Source organism: Tasmannia lanceolata, unplaced genomic scaffold (genome assembly GCF_043159265.1).
Source record: "Tasmannia lanceolata isolate RefF3 unplaced genomic scaffold, GAP_Taslan_0.1 ptg000018l, whole genome shotgun sequence".
Classification (NCBI taxonomy): Eukaryota; Viridiplantae; Streptophyta; class Magnoliopsida; order Canellales; family Winteraceae; genus Tasmannia; species Tasmannia lanceolata.
The window spans coordinates 19,916,690-19,938,994 of NW_027518695.1; the positions used below are offsets into that span (position 1 = coordinate 19,916,690).

General features: G+C 38.9%; 3 protein-coding genes across 3 annotated transcripts; all 3 read right to left on the bottom strand.

Moving 5' to 3' along the window:
• Positions 1–947: 947 nt before the first annotated feature.
• LOC143851876 (desmethyl-deoxy-podophyllotoxin synthase-like) lies at positions 948–3,981 on the bottom strand. The gene is made up of 3 exons (XM_077361376.1): positions 3,373–3,981; positions 2,483–2,911; positions 948–1,710 (listed from the first exon to the last, which is right to left on the bottom strand). The coding sequence occupies exons 1-3, from the start codon at positions 3,841–3,843 to the stop codon at positions 1,090–1,092; spliced, it is 1,521 nt and encodes a 506-aa protein (XP_077217491.1). The 5' UTR covers positions 3,844–3,981; the 3' UTR covers positions 948–1,089.
• A 13,347-nt stretch (positions 3,982–17,328) lies between these two features.
• On the bottom strand, positions 17,329–18,284 carry LOC143850162 (uncharacterized). The gene is made up of 5 exons (XM_077359441.1): positions 18,159–18,284; positions 17,996–18,083; positions 17,816–17,911; positions 17,495–17,710; positions 17,329–17,418 (listed from the first exon to the last, which is right to left on the bottom strand). The coding sequence occupies exons 2-5, from the start codon at positions 18,050–18,052 to the stop codon at positions 17,329–17,331; spliced, it is 459 nt and encodes a 152-aa protein (XP_077215556.1). The 5' UTR covers positions 18,053–18,083; positions 18,159–18,284.
• A 722-nt stretch (positions 18,285–19,006) lies between these two features.
• LOC143850163 (uncharacterized) lies at positions 19,007–20,142 on the bottom strand. The gene is made up of 3 exons (XM_077359443.1): positions 19,530–20,142; positions 19,293–19,445; positions 19,007–19,222 (listed from the first exon to the last, which is right to left on the bottom strand). Exons 1-3 carry the CDS (start codon positions 19,779–19,781, stop codon positions 19,007–19,009), a joined length of 621 nt encoding a protein of 206 aa, XP_077215558.1. The 5' UTR covers positions 19,782–20,142.
• Positions 20,143–22,305: the final 2,163 nt, after the last annotated feature.

The following is a 22,305-nucleotide window of genomic DNA, read 5'->3' on the forward strand; positions in this document are numbered from 1 at the left end:
CGTGGTGGGGGGGGGGGGGGGGGGGGGGGGGTTGAAGTGGCTAAAAACAGGAACCAAACCAGTGTCTCTGGTGATGAGAAGTGGCAAAATAAACAAAAAACTCTGCTCAAAATCCGATCGACCATTTCCTGATTTTTTTGCGGCTTCTCATCACAGGAGACACTGGATTTCTGTTTTTTGTTTCCTGATTTTTAGCCACTTCACCCTCATCTCCACTTAAAAAACCCCTGATTTATCATGAAGATTCATGGTAGCAAAACGTGCCCTTAATATATTTTGATATTTAGTGAAAAGAAACATCCTTTATATTTTAACAAATATTTTTACAAATAAGGTAAGCATGATGGATATTTTCTGTATATAACATCTAACATAACAAAACTAAAAAAATATAATTCGAAATGGATCGAATCAAACAAATGAAATCTCCTTTTCCTCCCTCTCGTTGAAAACTAAAACCCTAAAATCCACTCACTAGTCGCAATCGGCCGCGTCCAAAAAATCTTCTCCCCTAGATTATCCTAACCATTCAATATATTTGTTGTAAAATGGACGGACAGGTATAAAAATGTCCACAAATTGGAGGGTTAGGATCCCATTGGAAAGATTTTTGAGTCACGAGCTACCTGCATTCTGGGGACGAACAAATAACTGGTTTAGATCATCTAATTATGTGTGCCCTACACAGCTACACTACTTTTTGGTTACATGTGTAGCTACAATCATGGCCACCATGTAAAAACCCCTCAAGATATATTGGCCATGTTTGGCAATCATGAAAATTTTCTCTATGGAATATTATCTTTAGTGGACTATTTTCCCCCTTATTTTCAGCATTTTTTATTCCTCTCCTCACTCATTCCCTCCTTCCCTTCCTCCCATTGGGTAAGTTGGGTAAGCTAAATTCCATAAAAAAAAAATTGCTGGTTGCTAAACATGGCCATATGGAAAAACACAATAGAACTCACATGTCTTTTTATACAAAACTTGGAAGTTATTACTCTGTTTCTAATTCACATAAACTATCCACAATCACATGAATTTCACACACCATAATCCTTTATTTCTCCTTAAAAAACAAGCTAAAACTCAGCAGGCAATGGGAAAATAAGGCTCAGCAATTAAGTTTATGTTACTTTCTCTTGCTAGAGTTAAGCCAAAGGCCTCACTCATGTCCAAATCCTCAGCTTTCATCCCATAAGGAAGTTTCCAATCAAAGTGATACAGAAGGTTTGCAAGGGTAAACTCAATCGTAGCTAGTCCAAACAACATACCAGGGCACCACCTCCTCCCTGCACCAAATGGGATAAATTCAAAATTTTGCCCCATGAAATCAATAGATTTACCAAAAAACCTCTCCGGTTCAAAATCCTCAGGGTTTTCCCAGTGCATTGGATCTCTTGCCATTGCCCATGCATTCACAAGAACTCTTGTCTTCTTGGGTATTTCATAACCATCTATTTCACACTTACCAATTGATTCTCTAGGAATTAACAATGGTAGAGGAGGACACAATCTCATTGTCTCTTTTATAACTAGTTTTATGTAGCTCAGTTCAGAAACTTCACTCTCTGTTATCTTCTCTTTTCCTTTGACAACCTTTCTCACCTCTGCCTGTGCTTTCTCCATCACTCTAGGGTTCTTCATCAGCTCTGCCATAGCCCATTCCATTACAGTTGATGAAGTCTCAGTCCCCGCCGCGAACATGCTCTATAAAGGAAATAAATACACCGAGTTAAAACAACCAAGCAATTCTTTAATCTATATAGGCTGTATCAATGGTAAAATCTTTATACAACAGAGGTGTTCATTAATTTTTTTTTGAGAATGTGTTGATTTTATTTTTACTTTTATTTTTATTCTTTTCTTGTTCAATGGTTTTTTTTTAGAGGTAATTTGGGGTTTGGCAGGATCTCTATCAGTGTATTAAAAATGATATTACAATCAAGAGCACAATGCACCAACTCTATCCCTAGAGACAATAACTAAAAGAAAGTGGGAACAAAGGATCTTAAGTGATCCAAATTCTTTGAACTAACCCTAGAGACTAACTAGGAGAAACAAGGAAAACAATGGATTCCCGCTGATACAATATATGTTTTGGATCTAGCTCAAACCTCAATGGATGAGTGCTGAGTTACATGTTGGGATCGTTGTTATTTTTATTCTTTTCTTATTCAATTTCTTTTACGCTGCATGAATTTCAAGTTTATTTTTGATCTCTACTTTTATTTTTAATTTCTATTTATGTCTGCATATTATATTTTCTTTGTTAAATGCTTTTTTGTATTTCTTGTTCTAAATGCAAGTATAATATTTAATTTTAATTTCCAACTTTTCCTTTTGTTTCCTATTTCCCCCATCATTTTCACTTTATGAAAGGAACAGAAGCAAAAGTAAAACAAGACAAGAACAACAAAAACCTTTAAGGTTCATTCATTTGAAAGATCACATTGCCTAGTAAATTAAAAGGCATACATACCAAGATGACAGCTTTTATGTTGTTAGTTGTGAGAGGAAATTCAAGGCTGCCATGCTCTTGAATTCTTAGAAGAACATCAACTAAGTCCTCCACTTCGTCATCTTCCTTATTATTATTCTTCATCTTCTCTTTGTGATCTTTGATGATGTTATCCAAGATCCTATCAAACTTATGATGAATCCTCTGTAACCTAATCTTTGTTCCACTAATTACACTCAAGAATTTCAAAGATGGAAACAAATCTGCCACGTTGAAACCCACTGCAAATTCCAATGTTTCCTTCACAGTTGATAAGAAATTTTCCTGGTCTCTACACTTGTTACTGAAGGTGGCCCTTGAAGTTATGTTGTTGGTCAATGAGATGAGCAGTTGGGTGAGATTAATCGTCGATCGATTCGCCGATGAAATTGAACGGATGAGATTGGATACCTGTTGAAGTATAAATGATCAAATAATGTTGAAGTATAAATGATTAAATGACACCAACTCTAACAGCTTAAGCTTTTGGAGTAATTGGTTGTTTTACATGGTATCTGGTCTTGGGTTCAAAATTCAATAACTACTTGATATTAAAAATCCACGTGTAGTGCTAAAACCAAAAAAGAGGGGCCACATGAGCCACGTGTACAGCTAACCCAAAAATGAGGGGCTATATTTGAGAGGGAGCGTTGAAGTATAAGATTAAATGACACCAACTCTAACAGCTTAATCTTTTGGAGTTTTTGTGTTTCACATGATATCAGAGCTAGGTTCAAAACCCAACATCTCCTTGATATTAGAAATTCACGCACGTGTATGGCCGGCAGGCCGGGAGTGTTGAATTATAAATTATTAAATAACACCAACTCAAACAACATAAGCTTTTGGAGTAATTGGTTGTTTCACATTACCTCTTCTTCCCTGTCTTGGTGATATGATTGAACTCGCTTTGCACTCAAGAGTTCTAAAACACAGATCTTTCTGAGTTGTCTCCAGTAATCTCCATAAGGAGCAAAGGTAATGTCTGTACATCCATAAGAAGAGATCTGTACCATAAGAAGCTCTGGTCTTTGTGCAAAATTCTGATCATGGATCTTCATAATCTCTCTAGCAAATTCAGGAGAAGAGATTACTAAAGTAGAGATTTGGCCAAGTTTGAGGTGCATAAGAGGGCCATGCTTCTTGGCGAAGTCTCTTAGAGAGTGATGTGGAAGTGAGCCTAATAAGTTGTGAATATTTCCAATAAAGGGTAGCTTCCATGGCCCTGGAGGCAATTTTGGAGCTGGGTTTTGGGTCTTTAACCTCTTTCCTACCTTCAAAACCATGAACAAGAAGAGTAAAAAAGTAAGGAGGAGAGGAAAGGAGGGGAACTGGACTTCCATGGATAGAAGGAGACAAATACCGGTGTTTCCACTCTCTTCGGGGATGCAATAATGTCTTGGGTAAAGTCCACGTCTGGCCTTCACGGCTGGCCGTTAGACTTCACTTCTGTCCACAAAAGGGAGATTTTTTTAGGGAAATGATTTCAGCACTCCATTGTTTTTTAAGATGCGCCAAAGCAATGATATCATTTCCCTATTTTTATGGATATGAATACTAGACTGGGCGCCCTTATTGGTTGCCTTCACCAAATTGCACATATAAAATAACTTAAAAGAGTAACCCTTCGGCCACACGGCCCACACCCTCTTCTAGTGTAAAAAGAGTAGTTCTAAATAAGCTAGAATGGGTGTGGCCAAGCGCATGGTTTTAAATTTCGACCGAAATCCGAAATTTAAGAACCAAAATTTGGATTTCGGTCAACCACGAAACCGAAATTGAGGATACCCGAAGCGTTACTTTATTTTGACAGAAATCTCAAAATTTCGTCTGAAATTTAAGGAAATTCCCAAAAAATCTCAATTTTTTTTAATTATTTAATGCTTAGCCCAAATCTTGACCGAAACTATTGAAATTTCAGCCGAAATTTGGTATGGAATAAAATATTAATTTTAATAGTTTTGTCCGATTTGGGCCGAAATTTCAGTTTCGGTGAGGACAGAAACGCATTCCTAAACCGAAATTTGAAACCATGGGCGAAGATGAAAAGGGGGTGAAAATATCATTTCCCAACTTAAAAATGTAGAAGTCAAAGAGCAATAAATGCACATCAGTGATAGTTTTGAATAAGAAAGTAAGAAGCAGAGGGGAGAAGGGGAACTGGACTTCCATGGAGAGAAGGAGAGAAATAGTAGTGTTTACACTATCTTTGTTATTAGGCTTTAGGTTTGTTTATTGCAAAGACTTTTCTCTATGTATAGATGCTGAAGCTGTGGATGCAATAATGTCTTCCATGGGTCAGAGAAAAAACTGCCGGGGAGCCTTCATGTTCGTCCCTACCACCATCATATAATTTCCGTAATAAGGAATACCTTTATGCTGTTGAATTTGTCTTCAATTAACCCTGTTTGGATTGCCAGAAAATATTTTCCATTGGAAATTTTTTTCTTGGAAACTTTTAGATGGAAATGATATGATTATGATTAATGTAGAGCGATATTATCATAAATTGATGGTCCCTCTAAGTAAAAACTGATTAGATTTTATGTTTTTAGGACCCTGTTTGGATGGCAAGAATTTTGTGGAAAAGTTTGGAAAGGAAAATTTCCTTCTTTTTTCACACGCTAAAAAGATAATTGGAGCCAACCCTATTCAAACTTTTTTTTAAAGAGACATAGATTTTATGATAATATCCGTCAGAATTAACCATAATCATATAATTTCCCTCTAAACTGTCGAAAGAAATAAATTTCACAAGAAATTTTTTCCCATCAAAAATGTTTTTCCTGCAATCCAAATAGGGCCTAAGTAAACAAGTAAGAAAGTTTAGAAATATTTTTCTTTCCAAACTTTTCCTGAAAATTTCTGCAATCCAAACAGGTTAGGTCATGTTTCGATTCCAAGAAGTTTCTAGGAAAGTTTGGAAAGAAAAATATTTCTAAAAGGTCCTTTTTTTGTATACTTGAAAAGATAAGTTCAACTAACCCTATTCAATTTTTACTTAGAGGGACCTTCAATATATGACAATATCTCTCTAAATTAACCAGTCATACTAGGGGTGCAACTTGGCTCGGTTTGAGGCCAACCCTAACGCAACCCGAGATAGCATTCTCTAAACCTTAACCCAGCCCAACCTGAGCCTCGGGTTGAGGATGGTCAACCCTAACCCAACCCGCTTCCAAATCGGGTTGGGTTGAGTCATGTTGGATTCAGGTTCATCACGAGCCAAATAGAAAAATACAAGGAAAAAAAGAGCATAATCCTAGAAAAAACATAAGAAAACTAGATGACAGAGGTCGGGTTCAGGTCGGGTGGGGTTGCCAAAGGAGGTCGGGTGGGGTTGCCAAAGGCCTCAACCCTAACCCAACTAGAAATAAAATTGGGTTGGCTTTTCCCAACCCTATACCCAACCCAACCCAATCGGGTTGGGTTGAGTCATGTTGGATTCAGGTTCATCACGAGCCAAATAGAAAAATACAAGGAAAAAAAGAGCATAATCCTAGAAAAAACATAAGAAAACTAGATGACAGAGGTCGGGTTCAGGTCGGGTGGGGTTGCCAAAGGCCTCAACCCTAACCCAACTAGAAATAAAATTGGGTTGGCTTTTCCCAACCCTATACCCAACCCAACCAAACCGAGCCAAAATCGGGTTGAACCTGTCGGGTTCGGGTTGAGCCCGACCCAAGTTGCACGCCTAAGTCATACCATTCCCCTCTAAATTTTGGAAAGAAATTTTCTAGGGAAATTTTTTTTCCATCAGAAATGTTTTTCTTGCAAACCAAACAGGGCCAAAGTTCTACTTGGATTGCCGCACTTTTTAGGAAAAGAAAATATTTCTAATATTTCTTACTTTTCTACCGTTGGATTACACACATGAAAACGGTAAATTGGAACACCACACTTCAAGTTTTATTTCTATCACTCTAAATAAACCATAACCATATTATCTCCTTCTTAGTTGCGAAGACAAAAATTTTAGTAGAATTCTTTTTTTCTGAAAAATGTTTTTCATGTGGTCCAAATAGGACCAAGTAAGCTACTTTATCTTCTTACGTAATGAATTTGAACACCTTGGGAGGCTCGGGTACTACTTGGGAAGCTTATGAAAAAAGTCAGAATCTCAGTAGAGAAAAAGAGGAAAAGGCCAACTAACAGTCGTGGGTACACAATACACGTGACTTTCAAGCATGAGATTACTGGGTTTGTGTGAAAATAAAGTGAAAACAGTTGGATGAATTGATAATAAGAATCCCCTAAAGAATTGGAAAACATAATGATGAAAATAGAGACGGATCCGTGGCTTACTTGAACCCAAATTGGTGCAACTGGAACTAGGAATTGGTGAAATCCAAATAGGTGCAACTCGAACCAAATCAGGTTAGTCGAACTAGAATTTGGTGTTACTTGAACCCAAGAATTATATACTGTTAAAAATTTCAGAATGATAATGAAACTGTAAGATCAGATTGCATATATTGTTTTTGACGAAAAGCCCTTCGTGAAAATCAGATTGTTGATGATGGAGGAAGGAAGGCTGAGTCGTGCTGCATGATCGCTCTCCTTAAGAATCGTATCTGCCCCCTACAGTGCAATCAGGATATGCGAATCGATGTTCCAAGAGAAAACAATCCAAAAATGCTCAAGTCCACTTACACTCGCTGACTGATCTGCTTCGAATCACCTTGAAATTGTGCTTAGATACGGAACGAAAAGGAGGAGGAAGATGAAGGAAATTTTTTTAAGGAGAAAGTTCTATTTCTATAAAGTAACGATAGGTTCTATAAATTTGTAAATCTGTAAAAATATAAATCTGTAAATCTGTAAAAAGAGTGCTACCTTCTTTCTCATTTATATAGAAGAATGTGACTGTTGAGAGAAGGTATAATGCCTAGTTCGATAATACAAAAGAGTGCTAACCCCAATGTTACCTTCTCTCTCATTTAAGGATTACAAATGAGTCAAACTAGGCATTTTCTTATGCCACAATTCATATAGTATATGACACTTCTTATTAAGAGATATTCAATTATATAACTAACATGCCATTATGAGCGTTTTCCCCCATAAGTTCTAGAGTAAACCGGAACTTATCAACAAGTTCAAGAGTAAACCGGAGCTTATCAATATAGCAATGAACATATCCTTTAAGGTTCAGCTTATCCGTTTTGCTATACCATTTGATTGAGGTTTACATAGAGCTTGATTATACCATTATCATCACAGAACTTAGATATAAAGTATTCAGCTTCTCTATGTGTCCTAAGTCTTTTTATTCTTTTGTCTAATTGATTTTCCACTTCATTCTTGTATTTTATAAAGGCTTGGTCGGCTTTATCTTTGGTTCTATGTAGATAAACTTTAGTATATCTAGAGTAGTCATCTATAAAGGTTATGTAATATCTTTTTTATCCTCTATATTCAAGTGATTTAAAGTCTCCTAAATCACAATGTATAAGTTCTAATAATTAAAATTTTACTTCGACACTAAAGTAGGGTTTCTTTGTAAATTTTGCCTTAATACAAATTTCACACTTTTCATTATTAGGTAGAATATATTTATTTATCAAACCTAAGTTACATAGTCTTTTAATATATGGTGCACTTCTGTGACCTAATCTACTATCCCATATGCTAAAAGACTCAATTATTTAAGCAGAAAAAGATGAAGTTTTTTCATTCATGATTTCAAGTACATTGAATATAAACAATCCATTGGCATTATAACCTTTTCCTACAAATGCAATGTTTTTGCTAGTAATAGCTTGGCCAAACTGACATCTCACTAGTCAGACCAGAATTCGGTGTTACTCGAACCCAAAAATTATGTACTATTAAAATTCAAGAATGATAATGAAACTGTGAAACCAAATTGCAATTATTATTTTTGAAGAAAAACCTTTTGCGAAAATCAGATTATTGATGATGGAGGAAGGTTGAGTCGTGTCACATGGTCACTCTTCTTAAGAATCGTATTTGCCCCTTATGGTGCAACCAGGATTTACGAATCGATGCTCTGAGGTAAAACGGCCCAAATAAGCTCTAGTCCATGTGCACTCGTTCACTAGTCGACTTTGAATCACCTTGAAACCGTGCTCAAATATGGAACGGAATGAGAAGGAAGATGAAGAAAAAAAGTTAAGGAGAAAGTCTTGTTTCCGTAAAGTAAGATAGATTTTGTAAATCTGTACAAACAGTGCTGCCTTCTCTCTTTTATAGAGAAGAATGTGACTGTTGATCTGATTAGACTTCCCTTTAATGAGTGTAACATTTCTCTCTCCAACAGTCACGTGGAGAGGATGAAACGATTCTCAAACATTAATAATAGGGAAAATGACCAAATAGAAGGGGTTTCTTCTGACTATGACATTTCAAGAGGGCTGTTTTCTATATCACCAATCAAGAGTGCATATGACTAAAATGCCCTTGACTCTCTCTCTCTCTCCCCCTATCAAATCACCTATTTGAAATGATTACATTTAGGAGAAAACAAATCCCAAAACCCACCTTTTTCCCTCTTCTTCTTCTTCCTCCCACCTACCAAAAAAACGTACGTATGAAAAACCCAAAAACCTCCATTTTTGAAACCCAAAAACCTCCATTGTTAGATGCCAAAAGCTCCATTCTAATGCTAAAAACCTCATTTTAGATGTGAAAGCCTTCCTAACCCTTCATTGCATTGCACAACGCTTCCATTTTCAACAAATATTGAAAAAAAACGTTAGTAGATTTGGAAATCTTAAAAATGTTCACTAGAAACCACCATTCCATTGCAGAAAGCTTCCATTGAATGGAAAGGTACCCCTCTCCCTTCTCTTTCCATTATAAGGCATGTTTATAAACTTGAATGAAAGTTTTTCATGTTAAACTACTGTCTTCAATTGCAGAAAGCCTTCAATCACTATTTAATCTTATTTAAATTACTTTAAACACTTTATAATCGTTGTTATTTTACTGTAATCCACTAATTTCTTAAGTTAAACCAGTATTTCACTACCATAAACCAGTACTCAAGTGGGTGTTTATAAGTGGTTTATATAGGTTCTTTGGGTAAGATTCCTCCGTAGTGGTTTATAATCGTAAGTAGTGGTTTATTAAGGGTTACCAGTTGTTTAGAGTGTTTATAATTGGTTTATAAGGATTAACAATGGTTTAAAATGTTTATAAATGATTTATACAGGGTAAGAAGTAGTTTATAGTGTTTATAAGTGGTTTATATAGGCTTATCAGTAGTTTAGAGTGTTTACAACTGGTTTATATAGGGTAAACAGTGGTTTATATAAGCCTATCAGTGGTTTAGACTGTTTATAAGTGGTTTATGTAGGCTTATCAGTGGTTTAAAGTACTTATACATGGTTTATACAGGGTAAGAAGTATTTTATACTGTTTATAAGTGGTTTATATAGGTTTATCAGTGGTTTAAGTTTTTACAACTGGTTTATATAAGGTAAACAGTGGTTTATATAGGCCTATCAGTGGTTTAGACTGTTTATAAGTGGTTTATATAGGCTTATCAGTGGTTTAGAGTGTTTATAGATGGTTTATACAGGGTAAGAAGTAGTTTATAGTGTTTATAAGTGGTTTATATAGGTTTATCAGTGGTTTAGAGTTTTTACAACTGCTTTATATAAGGTAAACAGTGGTTTATATAAGCCTATCAGTAGTTTGTATAAGCCTATCAGTGGTTTAGACTGTTTATAAGTGGTTTATGTAGGCTTATCAGTGGTTTAGAGTGTTTATACATGGTTTATACAGGGTAAGAAGTAGTTTATACTGTTTATAAGTGGTTTATATAGGTTTATCAGTGGTTTAGAGTTTTTACAACTTGTTTATATAGGGTAAACAGTGGTTTATATAAGCTTATCAGTGGTTTAGACTGTTTATAACTGGTTTATGTAGGCTTATCAGTGGTTTAGAATGTTTATACATGGTTTATACAAGGTAAGAAGTAGTTTATAGTATTTATAAGTGGTTTATATAGGTTTATCAGTGGTTTAGAGTTTTTACAACTGCTTTATATAAGGTAAACAGTGGTTTATATAAGTCTATGAGTGGTTTAGACTGTTTATAAGTGGTTTATATAGGCTTATCAGTGGTTTAGAGTGTTTATACATGGTTTATACAGGGTAAGAAGTAGTTTATACTGTTTAAAAGTGGTTTTTATAGGTTTATCAGTGGTTTAGAGTTTTTACAACTGCTTTATATAAAGTAAACAGTGGTTTATATAGGCCTATCAGTGGTTTAGACTGTTTATAAGTGGTTTATATAGGCTTATCAGTGGTTTAGAGTGTTTATAGATGGTTTATACATGGTAAGAAGTAGTTTATACTGTTTATAAGTGGTTTATATAGGTTTATCGGTGGTTTAGAGTTTTTACAACTGCTTTATATAACCCTATCAGTGGTTTAGAGTGTTTATAAGTAGTTTATATAGACCAGTGGTTTTAGAGTGTTTATAAGTTGTTTATTTAGGATAACCATTGGTTTAAAGTGTTTATAAGTGGTTTATATTGGCTTAACAGTGGTTTATATTGGCTTAACAGTGGTTTATAGTATTTCTAAGTGCTTTATATGGGGTAAGTAGTGGTTCATATTTCCTTGTCATGACTTAGTAGGTCTTAGTAGTGGTTTATGTTGTTTTATGGAGACTTAGCAATGGTTGAAGTTGTGCATAATTCAAAAATGGGTGCTTTACTTGTTAATTGGAATGGTTTTTTTTTTAATTTGTTATTTTGACAATGGTTTAATTTTGTGTAAACAGGAGAACAGTAGAACGAAGAGCTTCTTTTATCTTACACGTCGACGGCTTTGTAAAGGATGCGGTATCATTTGAATACGTAGGAGGGAAGAAGTTGCCATTAATTGTGGGTCAGAAAATAAAATTTAGAGAATTTGACACTCTAATTCACAGGAAAATTGGGACTAATCGAAGTAATGTTTCTTTATCCATCAAGTGTCGATATATTTTAGACCCATATCAGATCATCTTATACGATATTCGAGATGATAACGACCTTGATCTGGTGATGATGCTTTTTGATAGTACGGTTATTAATTCTCTGAGCTTGTATGTAACTAAAGAGTACAATTTTGGAGGAAACAATTCTCCTCACCCTACGGATGTCGGTCTGCTGTATCGGTGTGGAGATCCTCTTGATGAAGGAAGATGTGGTGATAGATATACGAGTGATAGGTAAAATAGTTGATTGTTTACAATCCATTTGTGAAATTGCCTTCCCTTTATTGTTACTCACCTTTGCGCAGATGTCACGCCAACTTAAGTGAAGTTTATGAAGATCATATTTCTTACCGGAATGTTGGTGTCGCAACGATCCCTACCTCATTTGCAGACGCTTCGAGGCCGAAAATTAATTTTGTCCCTGCATTACCGAGTCCATCGGTCGTTGCTCGAGAAGGAAAAAAAAGAAGACATAGCAGTAGTCATAACATACATCGGTAAATTATAGTAGAGATCAATTGTTGAGTGCTATTCATATTCCTTCCTTTCATTTATGAATCGAATATTTTATCTCTAATTGCTACCCGATGTGCAGCTATGAAGTGGACTTGAATCAGGATTTTGATGATCCCAATTTTAACGAGACCGACACCACTGAGACCGAGTTTGAGACAACCCACCCAAGCCAATACGAGGAGGAGTTGTCTAGGAATTTTGGAGGTGATGTTCATGCTAATGAATTGATTAGACCGAACGATGGCAGTAATAACGATGATGATGACTTTGGTGATGATGAAGAAGACTTCAGTGACAGTGAGGACATGGGTGATGAGCAGGATGAACCTACTAATTATCTAGGCAATGCTTTGGGAAATATGTATGAAAGGCAGCCGATGGAAGCAGATGAAATGGTTGTAGGGGCTGATGAAGTAAATGAGATTGTGCGACTTGAGGAGTTCACGGTTGGGGCAATGTTCCCAAATCTTAAAGTCTTTGAAAAGAAAGTCAAAGACTATGCAATCCAGCATCATTTTGTGTTTGTCCCACAGGAGAAAAATCCCACAAAGTATGGCGTTAGATGCAAGGAGCGTAGTTGCCCGTGGCGTATCACAGGGACCACTTACACAGATTATGTTAAGGTAAAAACATTTATCCCCCAACACACATGCTCAGGCACAGTGAAAGGGAACGATCATCCCATGGCCACTGCAAAATGGGCTGCTGAAAATTGTGTAGCCTTATTCCCCTGGCCAGAAGACGTCAAGGCTACTTTGATAAGAGAGTACATCAAGGTCCAGTGGGGTATAACATTGTCCTATCGAAAAGCCCACATGGCGAAGGAGCTTATACACGAAATTAAGTGCGGAAATGCCGAGGCGTCTTACCGCATCCTGCCTGCGTATACTGAGGAGTTGGTAAGAAGGAATCATGGCACAATAATACGGTTGTGCCGATCCCGAGAGTTACGGCCAAGAGGGGATGATACTTTCGCCCGTTTATTTTGGTCATTTGGCCCTAGCATACTTGCATTCAACCGAATAGTTAGGCCCCTCGCCCTAATTGACGGGACCCATTTGCGGGGGAAGTACAGGGGGACTCTACTAGCCGCAACTGGGATAGACGGCAACGGTGGGTTATTCCCGCTAGCATTTGCAGTAGTCGAGGCTGAGACGTATGAAAGTTGGGTATGGTTTCTGCATTTGTTCCGTCATAATTTCATTTCAGAGGGTCGAGATGTCATCACGATTGGGTCGGACCGGATGAAGGGGTTGCCTAGAGCCGTAACTGAAGCTTTGCCCAGGTCACACCATAGCTATTGCATCCATCACCTCAGTGCCAACTTCCATTCAACCTTTAAAAATGAAAAGCTCCGGAAACTCTTTATGACAGCTGCATATTCCCTAAGGGAGGGTGCTTTTAAGGATGCGATGGAGAGTATTAAAAGTCAGAGTAAAAGAGCACACCAATGGATATCGGACATTCCTAAAGAAAATTGGGCGAGCGCGTATTTTGAGGGATGCAGATATAATGTGTTGACAACTAACGCAGCTGAGTGCTTCAATGCCGTTTTAAAGGGAGCAAGGGAGTTGCCAATTGCAGCACTTGTCGAACACACAAGATGGAAAGTTTGCGACTTCTTTCAGTTCCATCAGAAGACATGTAGCAAATGGACGACTCGTTTGACACCAAAAGCGGAATCCTGGTTGGCGGAAGCACGTAAAGAAGCAGGTGCCTATACGCCGTGGCAGTGTAGTTGGACCGAATTTCAAGTAACGTCCAGGTATCACGTTGACCAGGTGGACTTAGCTAAGCAAACATGTACGTGTCGTATGTTCCAAACGATGGGAATTCCGTGCGGGCATGCGATAGCAGCCATGGGACTAAACCACCAAGATCCATACTGTTACTGCCAGGATTGGTATCTGGCCGATGCATATCGGAAGACTTATGATGGAGTAGTTTATCCCACGTTAGATCGATCGCAATGGCCAGATCCTTCCCATACTTTGCCGTTGGTATTGCCGCCAAAAGTAAGACGACAGCCAGGGCGACCAAAAAAAGTCAGAGTGGAGAGAGGACTGGAAAGAGGAGTGCATCATAAGTGCGGTACCTGCGGGCAACTTGGACATAATAAGAGATCGTGCAAGAATCCTCCCATCGTAAATCGTCAGCAAAACGAGGCTCCAATCGGGCCTTCCGCACCAATGGAGAACAGGTATGATCAATCTAACATGTTTTTTTTACTAGTCCTCGATACAACCCGTGCTGGCGTTAATCGATTCGTGCAAATTTTATTGCAGGCCTGGTCTATCCTGCCTGCCTCCGTTTTTTCTGTAAGTATGAATTGCAGGCCCGGCATTTTTTGGAATTCATAAACATTTTTTGGAATAATTGTATGTTTTTTTGGAGTACATGTATGTTTTCTGTAATGGGGTGCTATAATTAATGAGAATTTTTTTTTTACGAAGCAAAGGAGCACTTACAATTGTCAAAACCTGAAAGCGACTGATCACAGAATCTACCTATCAGGTGCTTGGCCAGCATACGAACTACATTATCCAAATTATCATCCAAGAAGATAAGCTTAATACATCATATGTCAGTATATATAAAGCGTCTGAGCAAAAAAGTATCCATCATCATCGGAGAACTGAAGCCATCTACTGCTCTGGAGGTGGTGGTGGAGGATATGAGGAACTGGCAGGCTGCTGACCCCACTGACCACCGGAGAGGTACTGGTAATAGGTGGTCCACTGTTCATCAATGTGTGTAGTAAGAGTCTGAAAGCGACTACCCATCTCCGTGTCAACGTGAGTACTGAGCGCCTGGAAGCGACTGGCCATCTCCGTGTCAACGTGAGTAGTGAGCGTTTCGAAGCGACTGGTCATCTCCCTGTCAACGTGAGTAGTGAGCTTCTCAAACTGAGAAGCCATGGATAGCTGAAGGGCCTCCTACATAGCGGTGAAATCCTGAGATGCCCGTGGTGCCACAGGTGCCTCAGTATCCTGATCAGCCTCTTTTTCTTCATCTTCTTCTTCTTCTTCTTCCTCTCCTTCTTCTTCTCCTTCTTCGTCTTCTTCTCTAGCTGCAACTTCAACTACTTCTTTGTTTAGAGCCATGCGTCGGAAAGACTTATCATCAAATGGAGCGGTAGGAATGATGGTCGCCTCACTATCTAGAGCAATGCCAAAGTTGCGGAAGATACACGTAAGGAGCATGCCATATGGCAAGGAGGCTCTGGACCGCTTAAGTGTTTGGAACATAAAACGGAAGATGATATAGGGTAGGCAAACCTTGCGACGCTCAAGAATACAATAGATGAGGTAGGCCTCTAAGGGCCTTAGAGCATCGGTCATGCCCCCGCGAGGGGTGAAGTTGCTGAACATGAAGTTGTGAAGCATCTTAGCTTCAGGAATGAGATGGGAGGCTTTCACTATCATGTTGGATCTATAACTCCGGGTAATCCGACCGTACACAGTGTCGTGATCAAGATCATTAAGTGAATGGATCCCATTTCCAGGCCAAAAGTAATGCTCAAAACCATTGTGACTAATCTCAAGCATCTCAGCAAGTTCATGATAATTGAGTCGAATCGTTGTTTTCTTGACGCGAGACTCAATTTCGAAGTACGTAGGACTGATTGTGAGATTGGCATAGAAAAGACGTACCAATCTAGGATAGATAAGCTCATCAAGATGAAGAAATTGTGTCCATCCAAGAGCGTCAAACCGAGCTTTAAGGTCGAAGTGTTTGAGGACGTCGGGCTCTATGAAGCGTCCGGTGCGGACACCACGATTAGCCATTTTCGGCCATGCCTTCTTCGCTTGTGCAGAGGAGAAGTAGGAATTTGGAATAAGCTCCGGTTCGGGAGCCGGAGCCGCAGCTTTCTTAGACCGCTTCCTCGATGGTCCTTCATCGTCCTGGCGTTGGGTAGAACCTCTGATTTGGACATTTTTGGTTCGAGGCATCTTGAGAACAGTTAGGGAATAAGAGAAGTTGTAATGGAGGGTAAAACGGAAGATGGAAAACCTTAGATTTCTGAAAATGGAGATTATGAAAGAAAATGGAAGAGAAATTGATTATAATGGAAGAGATGACAAAGAAAATGAGGAATGTGGAAGAAAAAGAAGAGAAAATGGAAGGAGAAGGAGTGTGAATGGAAGAAAATTGACAAAAGGAGGAGGAAATTGAGGAATAGGAAGAGAAATTGGGGGTTTTAGCAGGGATGACGCATTTTATGGGTTTTTGGGTAAAAAATAGGGTTGTGGAGGATGAAGATGATAAATTAGGGTTAGATTTGAACGGATTGTAAGGGAGAATGGTTAATGGAGTTAGGGTTTGGAAACGGTTTTCAGAGAGAACGGAAAACGAAGGGAGATTAGAAGAGGGAAATGAAAAAAAAACCACGTTCGAGGGTTTAAAAGGAGTTACATAATTCTCGGAGTTCCGACCACATAGATTTTGCATTTTCCAAAAAGTCGAAGTTTACTGCGGAATTCCGAGAAGAAACTCTCGGAATTCCGACCAGGGTTGTGAAAAACACATAAATTTGCATATACGTTCTACGGAATTCCGAAAATAATTCTCGGAATTCCGAGAAATTTTTTTTTTTTGCTGCGGAATTCCGAGTAAATGTCAGACTTCCGAGCAGTACTAAATTTTTTTTTTCTAACATAAATATCATATGTACCCTATTGTGCTATGTTGGATTTGTTTGACCACCTCCATTATGTCCATTATTTTGGAGCCTTTTCCATCCATCCTATCCCCATGAAAACAAAAAAAATTGAATTTGTTTCGAATAGTGTATCTCACTGCAAGCAGCATATGTGAACTCATGACCATGCGCAACAATCAAATCCTAATCCAACAAATTATTAGATGCCAAGGTCATGAAAGTTACATTCGATTTGAACCTGCATTGGAGTTGGAAAATGGAAGAGATTGTCTGATCCTTACACAATGGACAAATTTACACACATTACAATTTGGAACTGAAGAAATGGAATAAGTGGTCTGACAATCACCATAATACATTACAATTTACAGACATTACAATTTCGAAATGATATGTCTCGAGAGCGTCGACCTGCAACAACACCACCACAGCCCCTACAAGTTGACAGTCGTGCCACACCGGCCATCTAAAAAATCCTCCAGTAGTTGTCTTCTCATGACCGTGATTTCTGCCTGACTGAACTTTGGCGGCACATCACGTGCCAGGCAATCCATCTCCTTCAGCACAAACAACCCACAATCATTGCTGCAAAAGAAGAAGACATCATCGACCAAGCTCGTGGAGCGCAAATAAGAGGCACAATGAATTTAAGTTTCCTAACCCCTGATTCTAATGAAATTTAGTACCTGTTTCTCTATATGGGCCTCTTGTCAAGTTCTTCCACTAGAAACTTACTTACGTCCACCTTCCACTTTTCTAAGTATAGCCCCTCCAGGTATCGAACCTATGAAACAATCATTACAGGGTAACAGTTTTATATACTTACAAATTTAACGAAGGAAGGTGAGACTCGAACTCACCAATGGTCGAACCTCTGTCCAGTACTTAACATCTTTCAAGGAGTTGTAGATGTAGAACTTTTCGTCCACCATATCAAGGACCAGAAGAATCCAATGTTGAGGGACATGCACCGGGAAGAGGACTCTTTTTAGGGTATCCGGCGGGCATTGATTCAAGCGGCAAACGTACTTCTCAACGGAGTCGGGCCCGGCGTAGCCCTTGTCAGTTATACAATCCTACAGAAGCAATACAAGCAAAGTGATTCGTGACCAACACACATTCAAAGCTTCCTAAAAAATTATAAAATGAAAGTTTGGGAATGAAAAACGATTTATTCTTACGTAGAGGTAGGTGCTGATGGAAACACAGGCTCTTTCTCCAGGTTTTCTATTCTGTTCATCCCGGACGTTCAGATACTCGCCGTATACGTTCATAAGCTACGTAAGATAACATATAGATATTAGAGACGAATATCACTACTGAAAGAAGTCAGTATTAGAAAAAATAACCAAAACACTTACCGGAGAAGTTAACCACGCTACGGGGTCGTTAAGAATAACCAAGTCTTCCGCACACATGTACTCGTTGTTGATCTGTATGACTCGGTGGCTGCAAAACTCCGAATTGTTTAGCATTTACAAAGGGTAGATAACTATATTACAGAAGAGCTTCAATCCAATTTACCTTTTCGGAAGTGCAAGAAGCGGTCCGAGCAACCGATGGTTTTGCGGCTCTGTCACCGTCTGTTTATTGTTCGTCTTCTTACGCCCAATACCTCTAAACGGCGAACTAGTGTATTTAGAGGCTTTCTTCCTTCTTTAACCCAGCTTCACTACTCTCTCAATACTCCAAACTTTCCGACCCATAGGTTTTACTGGAGTGTCGTGGATGGAAATTACTACCGGCTCTATTCCCTTTCGTCGGTCTTGGCTTCCAAACATGACCAACTGCTGGTCGTCCCCTCCATCCGGACCTTCACCTTCAACCACCTCCGGTGTATCCTGGCTGGGAATGATGACCAACTGTCGGTCATCCCCTCCTTTCATCACCTCCCCCACTCCTTCATCTCCATCCTGGCCTTCGGCCTCCTGCTCCCCTTCAGCCTCCTGGTCCCCTTCAGCCTCCTGGTCCCCTTCAGCCAGCTTCCTCTTCAACTCAGCTACTTCATCTTCCAACTCAGCCACTTGATCTTCAAGTTGTCTTAACCTCCCCACTATGAAATTTAATTCAGCCCTGCTTATAGGCTTCTCTTCTCCATCCACTTTATTCTTTTCCTTATCAGTTTCTTTTTTTGTCCATCTTCTTCTCTTAACAGCTACGTTGCTCTGCAAAACGTAAATGTGAAGTTAATAACATATGAAATATATAGTTATTGAAAATGAACTATAAAGACCGTACCAGTAGACTCAGGGACGCTATCGTTTCTTCCTCAGAAATGTGAATGTCTTGGAGACGATCATTGTCTCCAACACCTTTTCTCTTATAAACCTACGAAGATTAAAGAAAATTTAGATAACTTGAATACAATGACCCTATGTAAGCAAGAGAGTGATGTTCCTTACCACTGATATCGGAGTAGAACGTTTTCCGATCAACACATTCTCGACATCTAAGACATCATCTTCTACGACGGACTGCCGCTGTCCCTCTTCTCGAGGAAGAAGAGGATCGTCGAGATTGTCTACATCATCTGCTACGATGGATAAGAGACTCTCTTCTTCAGGAATAGGTAGTAAGCACTTCACAACCTGAAATCGAATAGTTCATTTCGGTTAGAATAAGTGAGACCTAGAGGAGTACAGAAGCTTTATGTCTCACCTCCTTCTTCTTTAGCTTCCTATCACGGATCAGGGTAATGAGGGTTGTCTGCTCCTTCATCCGTGTATCGATCCTCGAGGTCCACTTCAATAGGCGTGGACGCGCATCTGGAACTGAAGGTTCCCACAGGGTAGTATGCTCGAATAGCCACACCTGGAATGAAGACGTACGATGATTAGAGAACAAAAATTTAACTTACATATCACTTATATGGTACATACTATATGTACTCTTTACCTGTAGCAGAATAGCACAACCGTTGATATATCCCATCCCCTTCTTCGAATATGAATCCAATGACTCTATGAGGAAGTCATAGACAGGGTATGCCCAACCAATTCTTCTGATGGTCTCTGCTTCTAAGTAGGGGAAAATGCAGGATTTCGTCTTGTGATCCGTGGCGTCGGCATGTGCAAAAAGCACAGAGCAGCAGAGGAGTAGCAAGACATGTCTGACTGTCGCCTGGATCGATAAAATCTCGTCCGACATGGACTCTGCCCTAATAACCTTCGCAATCTCAGCGAATCTTGCCGTTGGACTGCCAAACCTCCAACCTTCGACCTCTTCCGTCGAATGCCAGTCTATCCTTATTCTATCCCCTTTAAGGCTTAGACCTAATGCTAATGCTACATCCTTAACCTCAAAGGGGACTACGATGCCGCCTACTCTAAATGCCCTGGACTTGGGTATCCAGGATCGCACGAGGGTGGTCAAAATTGCCTTGTGCAATTTTACACCTTCTAGGTTAAGCAAGCCTCCAAATGGGCTTCTACTTAGGATATCAGTATGTACATTCCTCAACTGCAGGGACTGGAAGAAGTCGTAAAACTTGGAGGGGCAGCATCTTGACGTAACATAAGACGGTTGGAAAATAAAGCATTATTAGATATATAGCACATTACCAGAAATACAACACTTAAAAGAATAACAGGAGGCATTACCATAATTTCACGAGATGATTACTATATGCAAAAGATGAATATGAATCCAAATAATCAGATGTGGACCTGTTCAAACACAATGTGAGGAAACAAATTAACAAATATCCATTTAATTTCTTAGAAGCCTATTAGGGTGTTGAGCAAATCTCTAAGGAGAATTAAACCCCTAATTTATCTATTAAACCACTGTTAACATGAAAAATTAGGGGTTTAAACACCTGATTGCTCGCAAACTCAAACCCAATATACCACTGAAATGTCTATTCTATTTTTTAATAGCCTAGTAGGGTGCTGACCAAATCACTACGGAGAATAAACCCCTAATTTATCAATTAAATCACTGTTAACATAAAAAAGTAAGGGTTTAAACAACTGATTTGTAACAAATTCAGCCCCTATAGAGCAATGACATGTCCATTCATTTTATTACAAGCCTATTAGGGTGTTGAGCAAATCACTATGGAGAATAAACACGTCATTTCTCAATTAAACCACTAATTTCTCCTAAATTAGGTTTTTAAACCACCAATAGTTAGTTCAAACACCTTATTTATCAATTAAACGACTGATTTCTCACAAATTAGGTGTTTCAACAAATAATTTCTCAGAAATTAGGAGTTTAAACCACCGATTTCTCAGAAATTAGGTGTTTAAACCACTGCTTTCTAACAAATTAGGGGATTATAACCATCAATAGTTACTTCAAATCCCTCATTTATCAATTAAATCACTGAGATAGGTTTAAACCACTGATTTTTCATAACCCTAACTGAGAAAACGACTAAATCACTGACTTATCAAAACCCTAAATGACAAAACCACATAGAGACTGAAAGGGAGAGAGTGACAGTGAGAGAAATGGGTTACCAACCTGTGAGATTTGCCGCTGAGATTTGCCGCTGAGATTTGCCGCTCAGATTTACCTAGAGAGAGATACAGAGAGGCCGAGAGAGAGAGAGAGAGAGAGAGAGAGAGAGAGAGAGAGAGAGAGAGAGAGACGGAGAGATGGAGAGACTTGCCGGAATTTCTCCGCCGACGCTCGTATTTGCAGCGAGAGAGAGAGAGAGAGAGAGAGAGAGAGAGAGTAAACAGTGGAAAGTAAAAAGTAAAAAAAAAATCAAGAGAGTAAAAACAGAGGGAGAGAAATAGAGTAAAGTTAAAACCGTGTTTTTTAACTAAGGGTAGTTCCGTCCCATGGTCATCCAAACCAGTCAACATCACTTCTGTTTGGTGATTTAGAAAACAGCCCTTTTGAAATGTCATTCTCAGTAGAAACCGCTTCTATTTGGTCATTTTCCCTTAATAATATTATTGCAATTACAAAACCGTTTCGGGAATAAAAAATATTTACGAATTATGGAAAAACTCAAAACAAGTTCTACCAAAAAGATAATTTTTATTTACCTAAACCTGAACGGCAGTGGCGGATCCAGAGGGGGGGGCGGGGCGGGCGGGCGGCGGCGCAGTTGCCTCCTGGATATTCAGATTTTTTTCACCCCTCCCTTCCTCCCTTCCTCCCTCCCTCTTCTCTCTCTCTCTCTCTCTCTCTCTCTCTCTCTCTCTCTCTCTCTCTCTCTCTCACGCGCACGCACACTTCCCCCTATTAGATTTTATATGTTGTGTGCATCTGACATCCAGTATTTTTAAAAAGGGTAATGTGGGTCATTCTTTATTGGTTGATCCAAACTGTTTATGTAGGGCTACAAAATAAATAGTTGCACCCCGTAAATCATCTCCATAGGATGATCCTAACCCTCCAAAGATTTCAAAATATAGAGGTTTGTATAACGGGCAATCTCGTTTCCATTACGCGGTGTAGCCCATTTACTGCCAACAAATGAACGGTTTGGATCATCCTACGTTTTGGGCCCGAAGTATTTTTTGAAAAATACTAGATTTCATAGTCTTCACGCGCTAACAACATATAAAATCTTAGGAACTATGGGGTTTTTAAAAGCAAAAGGGGATCTTTTTTCATGCTATATACAGGTGTAAAATAGTGGGCCCCACTCATCCGAAAATGAATTATTAATAGTAGGCCTCACTACAACAAAATATAATTTGTAAATTGC